This window comes from Otolemur garnettii, unplaced genomic scaffold (assembly GCF_000181295.1).
Source record: "Otolemur garnettii isolate 467f Iridium unplaced genomic scaffold, OtoGar3 scaffold00026, whole genome shotgun sequence".
Classification (NCBI taxonomy): domain Eukaryota; kingdom Metazoa; phylum Chordata; class Mammalia; order Primates; family Galagidae; genus Otolemur; species Otolemur garnettii.
In genome coordinates, this window is record NW_003852421.1 from 141,820 (window position 1) to 165,434 (window position 23,615).

A 23,615-nucleotide genomic window follows, 5' to 3' on the forward strand; every position below is an offset into this window, starting at 1 on the left:
GACCAACCCTAACACTACACCCTAAGATGGGGAGGAACCACTGTGAGTAAAAGCAAAAAGGTAAACAAACAAGTTTAAATCTAAGAGGGAAAGTCCCAGCAACCAACAGCTGCAGTTACCTTTGTTAGGAACCTTAGGAACAGGAGGAAAACCCTCCTTCTGCTCTATTGTTGGAATAAGGTCATCCTGAGACACCAGAAATCAAGGCATAGACTTTAGAGGGGGGCCTTGGGGAGGTCACAGTGGCAGGTGGGCTGCCAAATGAGGTGACACAAATCAGAAAGCACTGGAAAAGGAGATAATTAACCCAAACTTCACCAGCACTGCTCTCCCGCTACCCTTTAGGGGAGGTTCTCAATCTTAAAATATTTTCCTTTTTTTTTTCTTTTAAGAGACATGGTCTGGCTCTGTTGCCTAACCTGGAGTAGCCTGATCATAGCTCACTGCAGCCTGCAACTCCTGGGCTCAAGGGATTATCTCCCCTCAGCCTACTGAGTGGCTGGGACTTACCAGCAGGAACCACTGTGCCCAGGATCCATTTTCCTTTAATCTCTCCCCTTCCTTCCCTTCGCTTTCCTCCCTCCCTCCCTCCCTTCCTTCCTTCCTTCCCTTTCTTTTTCTTTTTTTGCAGTTTTTGGCCGGGGTTGGGTTTGAACCCACCACCTCCGGTATATGGGGCTGTCTGCACTACTCCTTTGAGCCACAGGCACCTCCTCACCTTGAATTTTTCTTTTGATTCGTGTACCCTCTGTTCAGTTTCCCCAAAGGTAACATCTCATAAACCTACAGCACAATATTCCAACAACTACACTGAGCTTGGTACAGCCAGATACAGAACATTTCCATGATCACAAGTATCCCCTGTGGTGGGCTGTTATAGCTACATCCAGTTCCCTCCCACACTGGACATAACTAATATGTTGATTTCTGTGACCCGTTCTTTGGGGAATGGAATCATGCAGTACATAACCTTTGGGGATTGGCTTTTTTCACATAACTTAACTCCTGTTAAGTTCCAAGCAGGCTGCCGGATGTATCAATAGCTCATTTGTTTTTTATTACTAAGTAGTAAGGTACACCACAGACCCTCGTTTGTTTTTTTTTAACCTGGACACCCTCCAAGGAGTGGGAGGGGCCGAAACAGGAGAGGCAGAATCAGGCGAGGCGAACCTCTGGGGCTCTCCACAAAGTGTGGGCGGGATCTGGATATGGGCGGAGCGGCTGCCGGAAGGCGGGGCCTGGGCGGGAGCTGGGCGGCTTGCAGAGGCGGGGCCTGGGTGCAGAAGAGGGCCGGAAAGGACTTGAACTTGGTGAGGCGGGGATAAGCCCGGGCAGCCTGGCTCCACGCCGGCACCTGGTCTCCGAGGGCACAGCCGCGGCGCTCCTGTCCGCCAGGCGACTGCGAGTGCTCAACCGGGCGCGGCCTGATTCCGGCGCGTACTCTGAGATCGCTCCTTGGGTAGGTGGGAATAGCTCCTACTGAGGGCGTGCGTTGGCTGGAGGTGAGTGACCCCGGAGTGGGGACCCAGGCTTGGGAGGGACAGTTCCCAGAACCTCGGGGCCAAAGAGGTCTCCGCGATTTTAACTTGCCAGCCGGACTGTGGACACGTGGGCCTGGTGATTCCTCGCTCACCACGCATGAGGGAGACCACTTTGAAAATATGATCTAATTCATTACTTCTCACTGAGCGCTAGGACATGCTGGGGCCACTTGTTCAGTGCTTATCAGGAATCGTCCCACTGAATCAGCCCTTGGCCCTACAAGTAGGTGCTGGTGTTATCGTCCCAGGAGCCCAAGGTCACAGTTTATAAAGGGGTGCGGTGGTTTAGGCCCATCGACCGTCCAGGGCTGCCCTGACCCCATGGCAGAGTCGCAGCGGTTTGGCTCCACCTTTGTCGAGGACTTTGTCGCAGTATGAAAAATATCAGCTTCTTTAACTTTTAATCTCTGACAATCCCGGCCAAACCAATACGTAAAAGTGTATATTGAATAATACTTCTAGCCCCGCTACTTATAGTTCTTTTTTAATAAAATGAAAGTAAACCAAGTGCCCAGAAATAGAGAAATGGGCACAAAAGGACATGCTGGCAATGGTGTCACTACACCTGGAAGGAAGTGTTTAGCTGTTAGAAGGCCCTGTATGGGACTTGTCCCCATGGAAAGAGGCACAGGAAATAAAGTGAAAACATAATAAAATACTTTATGGATGCTGATAAGATGCAAAATGTGTACATCAAAAATATCAAAGCCCAATTGATGTGATACAAAGAGTTCAGTAACCACATGGTCTTTTTTTCCTATAGGCCTATGTAAGCACACCGTTTCTAATAAAGGAGAAGAAATTACTGCTGTGGATGGGGGGCTTAGGGAGGTGCCTGGGGCTGAAGTGAACAGCCCTGAACTGTGTGGGTCAAGAGCCTGGTTGCTCAGTTCTTGGGCCTCAGTTTCTTATTTTGTACTACTAGAAGAATTGGAAATGGGGAGTCACAAACTCAAATGTCAGGTAAGGGATGTGATGTAAATTGAGCAAAGCAAAACAATAGGAAGTGGTCAGGTTTGGGGACACTGAAGGTGCATGCCCTGCATAGAGTCATTAAAATAAAAGCATTTGATCCGAACCAACATGTCTATGGCCCCTCACTTTGGGAGTTTCAGGATAAGATGCTCCCTGAGTCTGCAAAAACACTGGCAACCTTTTTAAAAAAGTAAAGCAGGTCACATTACCCGTGTCCTAGAGTGATCGGATCCTTGCCATGTTTCTGAGTGCATCTCTTACCACCCAGTTCTTTTTTGCTAAACTGGACTTCTCTTCCCCCCAGATCTTTGCAGGGCTGGTTCCATGTCACCATTCATTGTCCCTGCCCTGGATCACCTATCTAAAATAGCAAACATACCCCTGCCATTTTATCCACTCTAGTATTTTATTTGCTGATCACTATTACTTACCGTTTTTACCATTATGTACTAATATCTGGAATTCTGTGATTGTTTTCTTTGTCTGCTTGTTTATTTCCCACCACCACCCTGACAAGAGATGAAGTTCCTATCTTATCTTATTCACCACTGTAGCTTCAGCATCTAGTGCAGTACGTGTTCAGAAGGTAATTAATTCCTCCAACAAGCTGTAGACCTGGCTGAATGAACGAATGAGCATATTTGTTAGGAATTGTGCCTCACTCACTGCTAGTAATAGAGTCTATTCCAGTGACTTTCACAAAACTCAGGGTTTGATTTCTCGTGTGAAGAAATCTGGAGTTTGTCTAAAACCATTAGCCTTTCTGGAACCTCCCCTAAATCTGAGCTCCATATTCACCTTCTAGTCAATTTCACTTTGAACTTGACCTTTAACCCTCCTGGAACCCTGTTCTCAGTTGTACTTTGGATTCTTCCATTTTTGTTTGTTCATTTGTTTTGTTTTATTTCAGAACACTTGTTTTGAAGGTCAGTGCCAACTTTGGCCTAAGATCCCTACATCATTTGTGCTCATTAGCATCTGTCTTCCGTCCAGGTTCACAATAGACTTATTTACATTTATTTATTGTTTTGAGACAGGGTGTCACTCTGTTGAGTGCAGTGGCACAATCATAGGTCACTGTAACCTCAAACTCTTGAGTTCAAGCAATCCTTCTGCCTCAACCTCCCAAACAGTGGGGACTATAGGCATGCTCCACTATACTCGGCTGATTTTTAATTTTTTTTTTTTTTGTAGAGGCAGGTTCTTGCTGTGTTGCCCAGGCTGGTCTCAAACTCCTGTCCCCAAGTGGTCTTCCTGCCTCAACCTCCCAAAGTGCTCACAATAGACTTCAGAGGTAACCTGAGCAAGTGGACCAAGGCATGAGCTGCCCTGCTAAGTGATACTCAGGGAATCAAAAGAGAGGTCATCCTATCTTGCCTCACTGACCCGACTTCTGTTGCCCTGTTCTATTCTCAGGCTTCTGCGCACACTTATTATATACACACCATGACAGCCAAAGTTCACTTTATAAACTAAACCTCAAGGGAATGTCTGTCTACCAAGGCACTACAAAGCCTCCCAGCTGAGTCATTAACTCTTTTCTCTTGCTCTTCTGAGATGAGCCACACCAAGCGTTTCATGACTTGCCCTTTTGCCCCATGTGGTTAGTTACCATTGTACTTCTCAGCGCCAAAGGTGTTGATGTCAGCAGCTGGCTCTGGGAGAGTGGTTCCTGTACACTTGCCTTATCAGTGGGCTTTGAAGATAGAACCTCTGTACTAATGACCCTAGCGGAGTGTTTTTCAATCTTTTTTATCTCACTGCACACTTGAACCTAGTTAAATTTCTGTGGCAAACTTAAATTATGTTGATCCAAAAAAAAAAAAAAAGTGGCTCCGTGCCTATGGCTCAAATAGCTAAGGTGCCAGCCACATACACCTAAGGTAGCAGGTTCGAATCCAGCCTGGGCCCGCCAAACAACTATGATGACTGCAACCAAAAAAAAAAAAAAAAAATAGCCGGGCATTATGGTGGCTAGCATTTGATCGGAACCAACATGTCTATGGTCCCAGCTATTTGGGAGGCTGAGGCAAGGGACTTGCTTGAGCCCAGGAGTTGGAGGTTGCTGTGAGCTGTGATGCCACGGCACTCTACCCAGGGGGACAGCTTGAGGCTCTGTCTCAAATAATAATAATAATAATAACTGAACAAACTTTACACATTTTCACGGCATATCTAAGATTCTCTTGTATACCCCCAGCACCATATGAAAATCACTGCTCTAGGGAAAGCAGGGGACAGTGCAGGCATCCCTCCCCCTGGACTTAACAAGTGATGGAAAATGCCTAAAATCCAAACACCCCCCTCCTCAGGCAGGTGAACTCTTGTGTTTTAATGACATAATATTTTGTATTATGATTTACATTGGAACTTTTTGTTTCAGACAACACCACTGTTGCATGAAAAGGGCAAATTAAAACTGACAGACACACCAACAATGTAGAGGAAGGGACCTTTAACTGCTGTGAGAACTCAGGTGCCTCCAGGCACGAAACGCTGAGTTCCAGGGAACAAATTTTCCCCAAAATCTTTTATACTTAATTTTTCAACTCAATATCAGTTGCATAATTATAGTTTCAACAAGGAGTACAAAGAGTTAATGATTAGCTTTTTCTCAAGAGACCAGGGTGCTGCTATTTGTTACATAGCTTTTTCTTTTTCCCCAAGGTTATTTTAGCTCAGTGTAAGGTTTGTTCTTATCTTTGGGGGAGGAATTCTTCTGCAGCTGCCTGCTGCTTTCCCAAGATCATTAAGAAATATAACATTTATTTCTCCTTCCTCACCATCAATGAGCATAAACTTTGTTTTTCCTCACTAGCCAGCTTTAGGTTCACCATTGTGTTGCTGTTGTCAAAATAGAAACCCTCCAGTACTTTGATGAATGAATGTGACTGCTCCCAAATTCTGTGCTCTGATGTAGCAAGTTCATTACATAGGGCTTGAACACACTAAAGTACTTGGCCACAAAACGTGTACCTTAAGGGCTTATGTTTTAATAATTGCAAACTGATAGTCCATGATCCTCCCCACAGATTAAATGCCTCTGCAAATGTTACTGCATGAAAAAAACCAAAGTGAAAATATCTGGAGGTTGGTATTCCAGAATCACCTTGCCTCTCCAATAAAGCATCAGGAATCCCGGTTCCTTTTGTATTTCTGCTCCTCATCTTTATGGCCTCTCTGCCCAGGAAGACAGCATGGCTGACTATGCCCATCAGTCTTCCACACTCCAGTTAGGAAGAATGCCAGTGACAAGGGCCAAAATGGCACCCCACCCACATGCCCTGAGTCAACTCCTTAAGGATATTTTCTAAGAAGCACCACCCAGTGACTTCTGCTTACACTTCACTGGCCAGCCCTAACTGCAAGGGAGGCTGGGAAATGTAGTCTTTACCTGGGCACACTGACAGGCTGAATAAATTCAGTGTTCCTAAGGAGGCAGGGGATACTGGGTAGCCAAAGAGGTAGGTTCCTTGCTGTTCAGTCAATAATCAAGTGAATGGGAAAGGACTTTAACTCACCTTTGGGGTGTGAAGGTGTTTCGACTGACCAGAGCTGTCTGCTCTCTCTTGGCAGTGATAGCACCCTACTCTGTAAGTCCCAGGCCTGCCCCCCAATTTAGGTCTTCTGCCACAATGATGAATTCTCTTTTTCTGCCTACAGGGCACCCTCCTGCACCCCTCACTTTGGGGAAGTATTCTGCAGTCCCAGCCCTGCAGCAGCTCCCAGTCGTGGTGGGGATAAGCTCAGCTCTACATCTCTCTGTTCTTTTTGTTGTCCTGTAAAGACACACTGATGTGTTAAACTTGTCTTTTGGACACTAGTTTTTTTCCCCCGATTTTTTTTTTATTGTGGTAAAATACATCTAACATAACATTTACCATCTTCACGAGTTTTTAAGTATGCAGCTTAGTGGGATTAAGTACATTCAAAATGTTGCATGACCACCACCAGGCCTCACCATCCATCTCCATAACTCTTTTCATCTTGCTAAACAGAAACTCTGTATCCCGTAGACACTAACTTTCCGTCCCCTCTAAGCCGCTGGAGACCCCCATTCTACATTCTGCCTCTATGAATTTGTCTCCATACCTCACGTAAGTGGAACGCACAGTGTTTGTTTTTCTTCGTCTGGCTTGTTTCAGTGAGCGTGATGTCTTCAAGGTGGATCCAACGTTGTAGCATTAGTCAGAATTTCCTTTCTATTCCATTGGATGGATAGGCCACATTTTGCTTATCCATTCACCTATTGATGGACTTGGATTGCGTCCACATTTTAGCTATTGTGAATAATGGTGCTATGAACACAAATGGACAAATGGTTCTTTGAGACTCTGCTTTCAATTCTTTTGAGTTCATACTTAGAAGTGGAATTGATAGAGTGTATGGCAATTCTCCTTTTAATTTGTTGAGGAGCCTCTATACTGTTTTTTACAGTGGCTGCACTATTTTACATTTTCCCCAACTATGTATAAGGGCTCCAGTTTCTCCACATCCTCACCAACACTTGTTATTTTCCTTTTTGGAGAGAGAGAGAGTAACTATTCTAATGGCTGTGAGGTGGTATCAACTACTCATTGTAGTTTTGATTTGCATTTCCGTAGTGATTATTGATGTAATCATCTTTTCATGTGCTTGTTGGTTATTCTTCTATCTTCTTTGGAGGAATGTCTGTTCTGTTCTTTTGTCCTTTTTAAAATTGACTTGTTTGGTTTTGACGTTGAGTTTTATGTGAGCTGTTTTTTTGTTTGTTTGTTTTTGTTGTGGGGAGCAAGAACAGGTTTGTTAGACGTAGCTGATCTCTTCCAGAATGAAGTCTGTTATTTTGGAGATAGCTGCTGGGGGTTGAGGACATGGGCCTCCCTTGTGCCTTAAGGCCCTCTAGGGAGAACTGACGTTTTCCCAGAGCGCTATCATATGCCAGCCATGTACCTATAGGCCATCTCTCTTCATCTTCTGGGCTGTGCTGTGAGGAGGATGAGGCAGAGAGGTGAGGGGCTGTGTTGCAGGGCCCACAGCTATACATAGCAAAGTTGGAACTTCGACCAAGTCCATCTAATGTGGAAGTCTGCACTGGCTCACTCTGCCTGCCTCCCTGAAGGAACTTCTGAAACGTCTGGTTGGAAACCATGTTGAAGACAACTTCCTTGTTTGAGGAAAAGGCCCAACAACAGCTGGTACCATCCCCTCGTGTTCCTCAGCACAGCTGCTGTGTGACGGCTCACAACAAGCACCTGAGTCTGCTCAGCTCCATTTGTTATCTGAAGGGGAAAACTTCAGGGAGGCAGGAAGCTGAGCAACTCTTGCTTCCTACCATGGCTTTTCCCCAGGTCCTATTCTCTATGGCTGCCTTCACAAAAGGCTCTGAGTTCCCTCAAAGGAGAAAAATAAAGTGGTTTTGAGGGTGGCACCTGTGGTTCAAAGGAGTAGGATGCCGGCCCCATATGCCAGAGGTGGTGGGTTCAAACCCAGCCCCAGCCACTGTATGGTTTGTCCTCCAAAGCCTAAATCTCCGGAGGACTCTTTGCTTATCTTTTTTTTTTTTTTTTTTTTTTTTGAGACAGAGCCTCAAGCTATCCCCCTGGGTAGAGTGCCGTGGCATTACAGCTCACAGCAACCTCCAACTCCTGGGCTCAAGCGAGTCTCTTGCCTCCACCTCCCAAGTAGCTGGGACCACAGGCGCCCGCCACAACGCCCAGCTATTTTTTGGTTGCAGCCATCATTGTTGTTTGGCGGGTCCGGGCTGGGGATTTGAACCCGCCACCTTAGGTGTACGTGGCTGGCGCCTTAGCTGGTTGAGCTATAGGCGCCGAGCCCTCTTTGCTTATCTTGAGAGACCCTTTCTCCAGTGCATTTGTCCTCCAGGAAGCAATGGTGAAGCCTAGACGTGGTTCCTCCACCTCCCCAGGTTCCTTTTCTCTTCCAGGTTGTTGGGGACCTGGACAAAAGTGACTGCCACTGAAATACAGGTCAACCCATCAGAGAGGAAGAATCCATCTTACTACACCATGGCAGGTAATGAGTAATCATGGGGGACATAGACTTCTAATGAAAAATTGAACCTCTTGTTATAAAAAAATCCAGACAATATGGATGCGTATAAACCCATTTTTCTTATTATATGGATCACTGTTTGGAATTTCTCACTTGTTTTATTATTTCACCCCCTCCAGAATGTAAGTTCCTCAAAAGTGGGGCCTCTCTGTCTGGTTTTTGCTCTGCCTCCTGACCCTGGAATCACCCCTGGGACACAGATGCTCAAAAAGTAGTTGTTGATTAAATAAGGCTAGGAGGAACATTGGTTAGAAACCCGGTATCATTCTGTCTTTTCTCTTGTAACTGTTTATAATATGTACATGCACAGACATACACACACATACACGATTTTACAACTTCATTTTTTTTCACTCAGCGATATACCATGGAAATCCTTTCATTTTTCAAACTCTTGCGCTTAAGTGATTCTCTTGCCTCAGCCTCCCAGGTAGCTGGGACTATAGGTGCCTGCCACAATGCCCAGCTATTTTTTCTTCCAGTTGTTCAGTTGGCCCAGGCCAGGTTCGAACCTGCCACCCTCGGTATATGTGGCTGGCACTGTAACCACTGTGCTATGGGTGCCGAGCCTGCAGATTAGGATTTTTAACATTGGCATTACTGGTATTACAGGCCCAATAACCCTTTGTTATGGAGTCTGTCCTGTGCGCAGCAAGATGTTTAGCAGTGTCCCTGGCCTCTACCCCTTCAGCAGTTCTCAACCTGTGGGTCTCGACCCACAGGAACTATATTAAAGGGCTGCGGCATTTGGAAGATTGAGAACCACTGCCAGATGCTAGTAGCACTCCCCCCCACCAGTTGTGACAGCCAAAAGTGTCTCTGAGATTGAGTAATTTCCCCTGACAGGCAACACTGGCCCCCAGTTGAGAAACATTAATGCAGGTATTTCATCTGTATCCATCCTCCCATTAACCCTCCAAGGAGAGAGTTCCTTTATAACATAGGAGTCTGAGAAAGTAAAATAAAAATGTTAACTATTAAATAATTCATGAAATTCAATTTTTACACTCAGCTGAATGCTCTGAAACAGTTTGCTTCAACTTAGTGTGTGTATTTTCTCCTTAAGGTCCTAGGTTGAAAAATTTAAATCAAGTTTAACATCCTCTTAGATGTTACCAGGGTAAATTTCATTAAGCAAATCACCAACCAGCCTCCCAGAAGAAATCAGTACATAATCACCTTTTCCTTATTCTTCTTCTGAATGAGGAAAACCCCGCTTCCGAGGCTCCTAGTGTTGATGATACAGCCAGTACCTGTACTTTGTCATCAGCATCACCCCTGAAAGATGGGCGCCAAATAGCCCTTCCTTCCCCATGGGAACGAAGGTTTTGATTCTTCATGTTTTCAGTGCCAGTTTTTGATGAATGTGGAGGATGTGGAAATAGACTGGACTAGACTGAAAAATGCCCATAGCTGATGCCTGCTAGCTGATTCCAGCCCAGATGCCTGCGTAGCTGATTCCAACCCAGAATTAATCTGGGTTGCACAGATTAATTCTAGCAGCTTTCTATCTATTTATTTAGAAGACAGTCACACTTTGTTGCCTTCTGTAGAGTGCTGTAATATCATAACTCACAGCAACCTCAAAGTCTTGGGCTCAACTGATCCTCTTGCCTCAGCCTCCTAAGCAGCTGGGACTACAGGCACCTGTCACAATGCTTGGCTATTTTTTAGAAACGGGGTGTCACTCTTGCTCAGGCTGGTCTTGAACTCCTGAGCTCAAGCAAGCCACCCACCCTGGCCTCCCAGAGTGCTAGGATTATAGGCAGGAGCCACCATGCTTGGCTCTAGCACCTTTTTATTTTGATGTTAGGGTGCAGGCTTACACATTTTCATAGGGCATGCACAAATGCATTCAGACTTTTAAAGAATTTAGTGATGGTATTTATTTATTTACTTATTTATTTATTTTTGTTGTTGGGAATTCATTAAGTTTTTGATTAGCAATAATTGCGCCTCGGATAAACCTCATTGGCTATGATACTGCCACTGCGCAAAGCTGGGGGGAGTCATTAAGTGTATGAAGAACCAGGTTACATTGCTTGCCTTTGTTAGGTAAAGTCCCTCTTATAATTGTGTCCTGCCCCTAAAAGGTATGTTAAAGTGATGGTATTTTTAAGGAAAAATAATTTGGCCTACTGTGTTTTTGAGCACTAGCAAACCCAAGTAATGATGAACTATGATATAATTATATAACTAGATTTTTTAAAGGTCTATTGCTTTAAAAGTGCCATTCATTGGCATTTCGTTGCTTCAATTACCATAATACACTAAAACATTTAATTTTCATCTTAGTCTTCATTGAATTTTGACATGGAGAAGTTGCTTTTCAAAAGGAACTGTCTCCTACTGATTTAGGTAAGAAAGTGCTCATTGTCTACGCACACCAAGAACCCAAGTCTTTCAATGGAACCTTGAAGAACGTGGCGGTGGAGGAGCTGAGCAAGCAGGGCTGCACAGTCACTGTGTCTGATTTATATGCAATGGACTTTGAGCCAAGGGCCACAAGGAAAGACATCTCTGGTGAGTCATAAAGTAACTCTATTATTTTTTAACTTTCTTCTTTGTATTTTTAAATTAAAAACATGTTGACTTCTAATTTCAAAAGGGTAGCCAGAAGCAAGCTTGCACCATTACCCCCATCCTCACAGAAAGCCAGAAAAAAAATGTGGCACTGAGATTATCACCAGCAATATCCTAGAACTCAAATATAAGGATGAGGTAATTCTCAGGGCCCCTGAGAAAAGAAAAAGAAACTCCAAGCAGATGGTAAGAGAATTGGACTTTCATATCTGTAACACCCCTCTTCCCAATATGCCCAGCACTAAGCACATGGAAAATTTTCCCCCACTCCCGATTCATAGATTCTACACTGGAAAAAGTGAGATCCAGTTAGACAAATAGCTTCCCCATTATCTTGGTTTCCCTGGCAGGAGTCCTGACCCTACCTCATCCCATAGCAAGGACTGGGAGTGCCTGAAGGAAGAACCATTGTTTAGAACGAACAGTCAGAAACAAAGAGGGAAGGCAGGACTACCATGGAGACTGCTCTGTACTTCGGCCAAAAGAGATGCCAAATTAGAGTGGTTGTTCAGCAGTATCAGGAGGAGGGTCATTCTGTTGGTCCCTTGGGCATGAACCCCTGGCCATCCTTCCCACACTGCTGGGATATCTGCTTTGGGACTGCTCCATTTGAGACAGGCTGTGTTTATATCATTTACTAGGGCTGAGGCAAAGCTAGGCTTAAGGTGCTATGCAGTGTCAAAAAGGAGGCAGCAACCTAGACAGGGGAAGAAAAAAAAGTCATGGGTACATGCCAAAGAATCTCTAAGCAGACAAGTCTAATAAAAACCGAAACAAGCCCGACAGAGAAGATGGAGAAAAAAGTGACTAATCCTTTAATAGAAAGACATAGATATACATTTCACAAAAGCCATAGCATTTAGGGATCTGTGGCCTTCCCAAACACAAAGCAAAGGACCAGTGACTGACCCTAACAAGGTGGTAATATGAGCTTTCTGACCAAACTAGTAGTTTTAAGGAAACCCTTTGATTTCCAGGATAACACAGAAAAGCAATTCAGAAAATTTGTCAGAAATTTAACAAAGGTTGAAATCATAAAAAACAATAAACGAATCTTGGAACTGAGAAATACATTTAATGAACTGAAAAAATCATTAGAGGTTCTCAACAACAGAATAAATCAAAATCAATGAAATGGGTTTTGAAAAGATAAAAGATTCCAAGAAAAAAGAGAGAGAGAAGAAAATCATGCAGGCAAAAGGAAACAACAACTTAGCCCAGGGAACATACAAAGAATCACTGGAAACTATTCTGAACCATCTATATTAAAAAATTTTTACAAAGAGGTGGCCAACACACAGAGAATATTTTGTAAAATTTTGTAATGAATATTGTCTAAATAAGCATTTAGCTTCAATTTCCCATCTTCCCTATGTATGGAGACTTTGTGGGCAATCTTTGGGACACCCTGTTTATTAAAAGAATTAACCTATAGGAATTACAAATACTTTTTACCCAGTTGCTTGTTTTTAAAAAAAATTTGATATTAATTATTGTGAGTTTTTTCCATGCAAGATTTTGTTTACTATCTTGACTTTTGATCCATCTTTTTCTTCTATGATCTTTGGATTTTATGTCCTATTTCTATAAACTCTAAGATTATATTTTTAAAAAGTTCTATAGTTTCTTCTAGTATCTGAGTAGGTTTCACCTTTTTTTTTTGAAACAGAGGCTCAAGCTGTCGGCCTGGGTAGAGGGCCATGGTGTCACAGCTCATAGCAACCTCAAACTCCTGGGATTCTCTTGCCTCAGCCTCCTAGTAGTTGGGACTACAGGCGCCCACCACAACACCTAGCTATTTTTTGGTGGTAGTTGTCATTGTTTGGCCAGATTCAAACCCACCAGTTCTGGTGTATGTGGCTGGTACCTTAGCTGCTTGAGCTACAGGCGCCACCAGGTTTCACTTTTTAAATTTAAATACTTCTTCTATTTCAAATTTATTTCGGTGTATGATGTGAAGTATGGGTCTAGTTTTTTCCAAGTACCTATTCAGTTATTTCTTGATCATTTATTGCATGATTTAACCATTTGCCCCTGATTTAAAGTGCCACCTTCATTGTGATCTAAATTTCTACATGTTTGATTTTATTCTCTTCTTTCTGTTCTATTTTTTCTCCTTATCTATTCATGACCTATATCACATGGTTTTAATGATTTTGTCAAATCATCTAATATCTGATATCATTTCTCTTATTTTCTATTTTTATTTGATTTTTCCATAAAATCTTTTGAATTAGCTTTCCAAATTCAAAAAGAAACCTGGTGGTATTTTCGCTGAGGTCCCACTAAATTTACAAATGAAATTAGGAAGAATTGACCTTTTATGATGCTGATTCTTTCTCTCCAAGAGAATGTTGTGACTTTTCAGTTGTTCACATCTTTTATGATTTCATTCGGCTGTTTTCTTCATATGATCTTCCATGATTCCTCTTCACTTGTTGCTTCTTCACATGAAGGGGATGATTCTTTGAGTGTGTGTCTCACCACTGCTAGTGTTCTTCCTGTTTGTAATATTCTCCAGCTAATTCTCTAGGACTTTCAAAATATACAACATATAATCTGCCAACACTGATAGTTTTATCTCCTCTTTTCCTATATTTAATATCTGCAATCTCCTTCTGTTTGTAACTGTGTTAACTAGATCTCCACACAACTTTCAGTACTCACGTCAATAGCTTATGTCTCGGCTTTTTGTCTTTCTTCCCTTTTAATATGTATTCATCAGCTAACTTCTCTTAATTAACAGTAGAGCAAGGGCTAAAAAAAATAGAGAACACTGGAGTCGCTAGTTTTAAGTGCATAAAGTAACACAAGATTGAGGTTAAAAACTATTTTTAAATATAGGTGAAGTTAGGGTACAAAGTGCAATCCCTGTTCACATCCCCTCCAGTCCTCCACCACACCCAGGAGGTAAGTGAGCCTAACCTTTGGGCATGAACGTACACATCCACGTGGTGTTCTGAAACGGTAGATATAACAGAGCCCAAGGGGGTCCTGGGTCCTACATTATGTGGTCGTCAAAACCCCATGTGATTACTTCCCTGATACAATACAGTCTATTGCCTGCTATAATTACCCTTTCAGGTTTCCGAGTAAAGATTTTATGCATAGTCCATGTAAAGATTTTATACATAGAAACACACTCAATGTGTACCTTTTTTTGCAGTTTTTTGGCCAGGGCTGGGTTTGAACCCTCCACCTTCAGTATGTAGGGGCTGGTGCCCTACTCCTGGAGCCACAGGTGCTGCCCCTCAATGTATACTTTTTTTTTTTTTTTTTTGAGACAGAGCCTCAAGCTGTCACCCTGGGTAGAGTGCTGTGACATCACAGCTCACAGCAACCTCCAACTCCTGGGCTCAAGCGATTCTCCTGCCTCCATCTCCCTAGTAGCTGGGATTATAGGTGCTGGCCACAACGCCCAGCTATTTTTTGGTTGCAGCCAACATTGGTGTTTGGTGGGCCTGGGCTGGATTCGAACCCGCCAGCTCAGGTGTATGTGGCTGGCTCCTTAGCTGCTTGAGACACATGCGCCGAGCCAATGTGTACTTTTTGAATGAAAATCAAATACCAATGGGTTAAAAGAGGATGCAAAGAACACTCAAATGTTTTTAAATTACAACTTTTATTTATTTATCTATTTTTTGAGACAGTCTCAAGCTGTTACCCTGGATAGAGTGCCTTGGCATCATAGCTCACAACAACTTCCAACCTCCAACTCAGGGTCACACAATCCTCTTGCCTCAGTTTTTCTATTTTTGGTACAGACAGGGGTCTTGCTTTTGCTCAGGCTGATCTTGAACTCGTAAGCTCAAGCAGTCCACCTGCCTTGGCCTCCCAGAGTGCTAGAATTACAGGCATGAGCCACTACGCCCAGCCAAATTACGACTTTACTGAAAGACTGCTGGTCCAGTTCTCATTTTTGGCTTTTCTTGAAGTGTCTTCAGCTTTGCACCCTCCTCCCTAGACACACGGGTATGGCATAGTGGGCCACACCAGGGCCGCACGTGGACCTTGGGTCATCCCACCTCTGCTAATGTGGCATTGAACAAGCCATCTAGCTTTCCTAAGCTTTAGTTTCCCCTCTAATAGATTGGGAGCTACTCTGAGCTCACTGGTTGTTATGGCAATGAGAAAGGAGCACCTGCTAGGTAGGACACGCTCAATTAGTGGCCCTCCCAGGCTCTTTCTCTGGGCCTAGCTTGGCCCCAGCTGTGGCTCCTGATTGGGCTGAAGGAATGTCTTTGACTTGCTCTAAGGAGCCCGGGTACACAGGGCCAATAGGATGGCTGGGACATCTGAAAACAGGCACCTGAAAGTGACACGTTTGGCCTCTTGCTCCCCAGGTGCTCTCTCTAATCCCAGGCTCTTCAATTATGGGATGGAAGCCTGTGAAGCCTACAAGAAGAGGTCTCTGGCCAGCGATATCACTGAGGAGCAGAAAAAGGTTCAGGAAGCTGATCTAGTGATATTTCAGGTTCGTTTTCGCACTCATTCAAATAGTGAATCAGATTCATCCTATGTACAAACTCTTTTTGAATATTGAGGGTAGGGCTCCTCCTAAAAGTGGTATCAGTGTTGCACATTTGCACACTTATTCTGGAAGTGTTATAACCCAGTTAAAACACTAATTCAGCAATTAACCTAGTTGGATCTGGAGATCCATGTATCATTCAGTATCGCTCACTCAGAATCCTGATCCCATGTAAATAGGAATGAAGGATTTATCTGCTAGCCCAGTGGTCCAATAAATGTCTGGATCCTGCTGGACCTGTTGGTTCTATTCCCCTCCGATCCCCATGCCTGGACATGCTGAGGCCGCCTGGAAACCAGATTTCCTGGTGTTTATCAGAGTCATTCAGGTCCATTGTGATTTCTGCCTTAAATATCTTGATTATTAAGAGGAAAATTATTGCTTCCCATCCTCTCACTGGTTGCTTCACCTCCCTGAACTCCTGCCACTTTCCCCATGTTTGTTTACAAAGAGAGAACCACCCCATGAAACAGCCTCTAGGAACACTGATTCATTAAGGCCACTTCCTGTCACCCTGAGGGGGAAGTAAGGTAAGCCTGTAAACATTTGCACTTTGAGGGACTGGTTAGGTTGACAGAAATCCAAGGTGAACTAAGAAGGAAGGGGCATTTACCATAAGGGCTCTCTGGCCATTCGGATCTCCTGGACCCCAAGGACAGAGCTATGGCCCCAAGGCAGGAGCATGTCTGCTGTCTTCCTCAGGTTCCCATCTGCTTTCCCTGCACCTTAGTTCTCTCTCTACTGCCTGCCAGCCTCTGGATTCCCTGGATCCAGAATTTCTAAGCAAGGGATCTGATGAGTCCACATTGCCTCTATTCCCAACCCTGCTTGAGGGCAAGGAGTGGGTGGAAGAAGACCCTCGTGTGTGTGCAAGGTGGAAGTTGTCACAGATCCCAAATCCTTCACAAAAGCCACCTGTGTGTGCCGGAGGAGAGATGCTTTACCCTTGCCCAGGCTTGCTTCTGTCCACCCCTTCCCAACCCCAGCCCTCTCTTTACTGGGTTCCCTTGAGCTGCTAATCTGGCCCAAGTGTAGGCTGTCCTTTCATCCCAGCACAAATGGGTGGATCTAGTGTCTTAGACCTAGATGACTGTGAATTCATCATGCACACAGTAATAGTCATGCCTGGACGATAGGCCTGTGTCCTGAGCCACAAGGTCCGAGCAGAGCTGTGCTCAGCTCTGTCCCCCTGGAGTTGGTCGACCACGCAGGGCCCACCTCTCTGTCCCTTCTTTGCTCTATTCCGTAACTGGGTGGCTGGGGTAAGCTGACCCTTGGCCTTTTTGTAATGGTCTTTTGTCCCACCTCATTTCATGTCTCTTCTCCCCCAAGATTCCCACTTTTCCTGATACTTTGTACAGAGATTCTGCATTATAAGGTGTTTTGGGTTTTTTTTTCATTCAACACTAGTAACAATTTCATTTATTCCTACTATTACTATTATCACAGACCACCACACACTGAGCATTTATGCTCTGGGCATTCTGTTCTAGGCACTGTATTGTGTCCTTGAATCCTCACCTCAGTGCTGTAAGCTAGGAACTGTTAATATCCCTACTTAACAAATCAGGAAAAGGAGACACAGAGAGGTCAAGTAACTTGCCAGCATCACACAGCAGTAGGTGGTAGAGCTTGGATTTCATTGCCAAGTCTTGAGTTTGATTTTATATTGAAGCACCTGAAACAGGGGCTTCTGCTTTTGGTAACTGGTGATTGCCTGTGTTTATTTCTCCTCCGAAATGGTATCACTGGATATGTGTTAGGGTTTCTGTGGGACCCAGAGTAGATTTAGGGAGCCTTCGCTGCTGATGTGTGAATCTGAGCAGAAGACTTTGATTTGTGTCACAATCCACAGCTGTTCAGCACCTAACTCAGTCTGACTCCCAGATAGTAACTGTTTACCCCAGTTCACCCTGGGGGTGGGAAGGGCACACTCTTTCCCATATCTTCCCTCTTAGTCAGGTCAGTCACAGAGACTGGCTCCACGGTCAGTGTCCCGCAGAGCTCCTCACCCCTCCTGCCTGGGAACCAGCCTCAGGGGCTGGTGTGTGGGATGTAGACCTATCCCAGCAGTGACCCAGACCATTACCAATTCCATCCACCCCACTTTCCTCACTGCACCCCTCAGAGTTAAGCGTGTGGGTTGCCCTCACCCTACTCGGCCCAGCTGCCTGGGAAGAAGATGGCGGGATTCGTTCTGAATCAGCAGCTCGGCTAAAATATGAGGCCCCAGGCCAGCTGCACATGGGTTTCCCCTGGTGTCCTCCGCAGTTCCCGCTGTACTGGTTCAGTGTCCCGGCAGTGCTGAAAGGCTGGATGGACAGGGTGCTCTGCCAAGGCTTCGCCTTCGACATCCCCGGGTTCTATGATTCTGGTTTTCTCAAGGTGAGTGCTCTGGAATCCGGACACTGCAGACTGTTGGAGCAGGGGAGCTGGGGGTAGTTGGTCAAGCTGAATTTCTACCTTCCTTTTCTTGTTTTAAGGCAAATATTGATGGAGCACCGGCCCCGTGCAATGCACTGTGTGCTGCTCTTGTATGAGCAAAGCATCATTTCTGAAGTCGTGGAGCTTTTTGTCTAGTGAGGGCCACAGACACATGGCATTTAACTACACATGTGGCAAAGAGGGGCTGGGCAGGGAGTCTGGCAAGGGCAGAACTGGGCAACTTGACATGGGCCACACAGTAACCACCCCCAGTTCCAGAGAGGGCATCTCCTCCGTGGCAGAAGCCAGCTTGGCCTGGCACAAGTTCACTCCCTGAGCTTCCCATGCTTCCTGGTGAGATGAGATAACAGGACACCTTCAGTGGGGGGTGAGGGGTGTGTGGAGACTGACAGAAGCACAATGCACTGTGGCTATGAACTTCTGGCAAAAAGAAGTGATTTTTTGAATTCTAAAAGCCTCAGAAAATGTATGCATGTAAGGAGAACGGACTGAGGAACCAGATCTGTGTAGGACCACAAGTGATGCAACTGTTTACTGAATGGCCCCATGTGCTGGGCACTGCCAGTCTCCTCCCCAATCTTGTCCCTTTCATGCACCGGTCATGGTCACTGCAAACTGGTTTGGGATAGAAACCTGGGCATGGTACAGCTTTTACATTCCTTTCATCCATTGGTTCTGACTGTTCCATGGCGCCCTGCTGTTGGGGTATAGTTGTCAGCTGTGGAAGGGCTCCCTAGATTTGCTCATCCCCAGAGGACCCTGACCTCACATTTTCCCTGAAAAGGAAATGCTATTGTGATTCCAGCAAGAAGGCCTTAGCGTTTTCTTCCTCTTCAGGTGCCATACAAATGCATTTCCTTTCTCTCCTGCAGGGTAAATTAGCCCTCCTCTCATTAACCACAGGAGGCACGGCTGAGATGTACTCGAAGACAGGAGTCAGTGGGGATTTTCGATACTTCCTGTGGCCACTCCAGGTAGACAAGCTGCACGCACACATATGTGCACACACACACAGCCCTCAGCTCCCTGGGGAGCAAGATGAGATGTGGGATAAGCCTGATCTTCCACTCCATTTTGACTCCTCTAGATATAAAAAATATAACATTGTGCCCTTTATAATTTTTCACTTGGCAGCATGAAAAAAGTTGGCTAATAGAGAAAACACATGTCGTAATTATAGCCTTTGATACTGTTTGGGCAGAAGCTAAGCCAAACCTGCTTAGCGGGTACCTGCTTTGTGGTAAACAGAGCTTCCCCAGGTGCCCTGTGAGTGTCACAGGCCCCACAGTGTGTGTGAAGAGCTCTCAACATGGCTCTGGCAATGCTAGGTGAAAGCAACACCACCCTGAGACTTTGGCAAGAGGCACCCCAGGTTCTGCATTCTGGATGGCCACACCCTGGGCTCCACGGGCTGCATGGATCCCCTCATGGCCATGTTGCCTGGGCCCAAGGGGTGGCTGTCCACCAAGGGGTAGGCGGTGGATAGAGCAGTTCAGTCAGTCTGGCCCAAAGCACCCTGATAATGGGCAGAGCTGGAGATGTGGAGAGCAGAGACCCTGAAGAGACCCGGAAGCCTAAAGTACAACTGTTCTTGTAGGTTGTTTTGAGGGGATGTTTGTTGAAGCAGGAGGAGAACTCAAATTTGAGGGGTAGTGAGCTTGCTTTGAAAATGCAAGCATCATCCCTTTTCTGTGAACTCTCTCCAGGTTCATGAGCCCTGACTATGTGCCTATTGGGACATTGGCACTTAAAATTTTATATTTGTCAGCACTCTTTATATATCAAAGAAGTTAATCCCTGTGTTTTTTCCAAACATTAACATTTTTCTTCATATAGGTAGTGCACATTTATTTTTATGTTCATCCTTTGTTGTTTGCTGTTCTAAATGGGATGTATCTTTGATTGTAGCTTCTAAAAGTTATTTTGGTTTATGAAGGCTGTTGATCTCTGAATATTTTTTTTTTTTAGCCAAACTATTTTCTGTTTTCTTCTACTGCTCATGATTATGATATGTTAGTTGGTTTCCAGGAATAAAGTTATGTTGTCTGAGAACAAAAATGTAAAGAGTGGTGTGTGGGCCTGTTCTCGATGGGGGAGGCCTGGTATAGGTGCAGGTTTTAAAGGAAGTAATGGAGAGGGCTGAGCATGATATTTTCTATAAAAGAGCAATCTGCTTTGAAAGGAGAAAATATGTGATTCCAATTAGTGATACTTACTGGATGATGTACAAGCCTTATTGATCATGTGCAATCCCTTCTCCGCAGGCCAACTGGCCTCTTACAGGTCATTAGCCAAGCTTAAATTCTTCTTGCTTTAAAAATCTTTATATTTTTTCAGTTTGCAAAAATATATATCACATCAAAAAATGAGACAATATTAAATATAAAAAGAGAAAATCAATCCCTTAATCCTTCCACCTCAGAAATAATCACTTCTAACAACAGTTGATTTATTTTCTTACACCCCATATATATTCTTTTTTTTTTTTAGACAGAGTCTTACTATGTCAACCTCGGTAGAGTGCTATGGCATCACAACTCACAGCAACCTCAAACTCTTGGGCTTAAGTGATTCTCTTGCCTCAGCGTCCTGAGTAGCTGGGACTATACGTGCCCACCACAACGCCCAGCTATTTTTTTGTTGCCCTTGTCATTGTTTAGCTGGCCTGAGCTGGGTTTGAACTCGCCCGCCTTGGTGCATGTGGCCACCACCCTACCCACTGTGCTACAGGTGCCGAACCCCCATATATATTCTTAAATACATAGCTTATTGTGTTTTTTATTCTTTTACATAAATGGTATGCCATAAAAACTGCTTAAAATTTGTTGCTGTTTTCATTTGACAAATATCATTTCATTTCATTTGAACAACCTTCCATGGTGGCACATTACAGGTAGAATAATCTAGAGTAATCCATAGTATGAATGTACCATAATTTGTCTAATCAGTCAAAATTGTGATGTTTGGTGTCTGATCAGTAACAAAGATTGCAGGTTAATCTCTATTATAAGAATAAGAATTCGGCAGTTGGACACTGTGGCACATGCCTGTAGTCCCAGCTACTCAGGAAGCCAAGGGAAGAGTCTTTCTTGAGCCCAGGAGTTCAAGTCCAACCTGGGCAACACAGTGAGACCCATCTCTTAAAAAATAAATAGAATTTGGAAATTCCAATTGCCCCATATCCTAAGGTCATAGGGAAGTTCAGTTTTCAGATACTTTATAGCACTAAGGTTGTTTTATAATTTTTTGGAGGTTTGTTTCCTACCACTTCCCCCCTTTAACCATCTAACCAAATGGTATGTAGAAGATGTAGGTTCTAATCAGTTCTTTCCTTTCCTGTGGCTTTAGCATGGTACTCTGCACTTCTGTGGATTTGAAGTCCTTGCTGCTCAGATCAGTTTTGCTCCTGAAATTGCATCAGAAGAAGAAAGAAAAGGGATGGTGGCTGCGTGGGCCCAGAGGCTGAAGAACATCTGGAAGGAAGAGCCCATCTCTTGCACGCCTCCCTGGTACTTCGGGCAGTAACTGTGTACTGAGTGCACATCCTGTGAGCAACACGCTAAGGGACCGAAGCATGTGCAAGGAGAAAAGGATGTCATGAAATAAATTACAATAAAGCAAACTGGGAACATTTAATGAAGAGCATTAGTGTCTTGAGAGTTTTATGTAGCCAGATCTAATATTTTAATCATCAGCTTTTTATACTGAATTCTATTCAGACTATCACTAATCGCCCAGGTTTTCTTTGCTTTAATATTTATGTAATACCTTTCCATATTCCTATGCTCAAGCCTCACAGATAATTTTATTTTCAGATAGTTCTAACATGCTAGTCCAAGATCCCACCTTCTCTTACCTGGTTTATTGCAAGAACCTCCTAAATAATCATCTCTCATCTACTTTTGCCCCTTACAGCTAAGAATTTTCTGAAAAATTCTTAGCATCAACTTTAAGCACTCACATATGTGTACCACACCATGACCCATAGATATGTGGGTCATTATGAAAGTTTTGAGATACATAAAAATTGAGAAACACAAAGTCTGTGTACACTGAAACAAATGAAGCCTTCCCAGCAAACTGATAAGCTGAGCAAGCAAAAACTTGCACAGGCGAATCAAAGTTGCTGCCAACCGTGTTTCTTGGAAGTGAAAGAATGGACTTTTACACAGTCTGTCTTAAAACTTTTGTAGTGACCCATGATATATGCACACACACACACCATACACATTCATACACACACACATCAGCTCACATTACTCTTGAGGCTTATTAATTTCTCAAAGTTTTTTTTCTCATGGCTCCGAGGTAATGGGAATGCCTAGAACCCAGGAGCTGGTCTGTGAGGTGGCCCTGCCTCCTCTTTGGGCTCTTTTGGCTCCTCCTCTCTGAGGTGGTGCCAGTGGCACCTGACTTCTGTCACTCCTCCCAGTGCCCCACACTGTCCTGCTGCAGGCCTCAGCTCATGGCACCCTTCAGGCAGGAGTGCCATTTTGTTACTGCCTGGTCCTTTGCACACTTCCCTCTAAGCCGCTTGATTGAAGAAGCCTCCCCTAGCCCTCAGATTAATTTGGAGTCGCTGCCAAGCACTCTATTTCTCCTCATTTAAAAAACAAACTCTGTGTGGTTCAGCACCCGTAGTTCAGTGGTTAGGCTGGCCACATACACCAGAGCTGGCAGGTTTGAACCTGCCTGGCCTGCCAAACAACAATGACCACAATTACAAAAAAAAAAAAAAAAAAGCCAGGCGTTGTAACGGGCACCTCTAGTCCCAGCTACTCGGGAAGCTGAGGCAAGAGAATTGCTTAAACCCAAGAGTTTGAGGTTATTGTGTGCTGTGACACCACAGCACTCTACCAAGGGTGACATAGTGAGACTCCATCTCAAAAAACAAACAAACAAAAAAATCTGTGAATGAGGCAGGAGGATCTCTTGAGCCCAGGGGTTGGGGGTTGTAGTGCACTATGATCCCACCTATGAATGGCCACGGTTCCCCAGGCTGGGCAACAGCGAGAGCCTGTCTCAAAAAATATGTATCTCTGTGGAACTCTATACAAGAAATACATGAGGATGTTCGTAATGTAGATGGCTTACTTGTGGTGTGACCATGTTCATTATAATCTCAAAGGAGATAAAAAAGCCTTGTATAAAAAGCAAAAACAGCAACAAAAATCCATCTTTTCTGAGCATTCCAGTAACTTTTTGTGTGTACGTACTTAGCTGTACTATAAGTAGTTGGTTTGTATGAGATGATTAAAAAGGTTTCTTTTTATTCCTTTTTTTTGACTATGAAGTTTTTTATTTTTTTGGCCTGTTTGATGTATGTGTGAAACAATGTTGTCCAACAATAAACAGGAATTTAATTTTGCCGAGTTGTTCTAAAAAAAAAAGGAAATAAAGAGGAAGGAAGGAAAGAAGGAAGGAAGGAACTGCAGCCATGTCTGTAGTTATAACTTGGTTATACAAAGTGAGACCCTCCCAGAGCC

At 44.2% G+C, this 23,615-nt stretch overlaps 1 protein-coding gene and 1 pseudogene across 2 annotated transcripts; one reads left to right on the plus strand and one right to left on the minus strand.

Annotated features, from left to right (window-relative positions):
• The first annotated feature begins 1,300 nt into the window (after nucleotides 1-1,300).
• On the plus strand, nucleotides 1,301-21,771 carry NQO2 (N-ribosyldihydronicotinamide:quinone reductase 2). 2 transcript variants are annotated; one of them, XM_012804244.2, is made up of 7 exons: nucleotides 1,301-1,502; nucleotides 8,443-8,531; nucleotides 10,929-11,093; nucleotides 15,497-15,627; nucleotides 17,956-18,069; nucleotides 19,002-19,103; nucleotides 21,478-21,771. In XM_012804244.2, exons 2-7 carry the CDS (start codon nucleotides 8,525-8,527, stop codon nucleotides 21,652-21,654), a joined length of 696 nt encoding a protein of 231 aa, XP_012659698.1. In that variant the 5' UTR covers nucleotides 1,301-1,502; nucleotides 8,443-8,524; the 3' UTR covers nucleotides 21,655-21,771. The 2 variants fall into 2 exon arrangements, with proteins under 2 accessions (XP_012659698.1, XP_023368084.1); XM_023512316.1 differs by lacking the exon at nucleotides 1,301-1,502 and adding an exon at nucleotides 2,343-2,504.
• Nucleotides 10,490-10,571, minus strand: LOC111724799 (annotated as a pseudogene).
• Nucleotides 21,772-23,615: the final 1,844 nt, after the last annotated feature.

Coding starts and splice junctions, on each gene's coding strand:
- NQO2 (XM_012804244.2), top strand. Junction 11,094..15,496: donor CACAAGGAAAGACATCTCTG/GTGAGTCATAAA, acceptor CTTGCTCCCCAG/GTGCTCTCTCTAATCCCAGG. Junction 19,104..21,477: donor ACTTCCTGTGGCCACTCCAG/GTAGACAAGCTG, acceptor CTGTGGCTTTAG/CATGGTACTCTGCACTTCTG.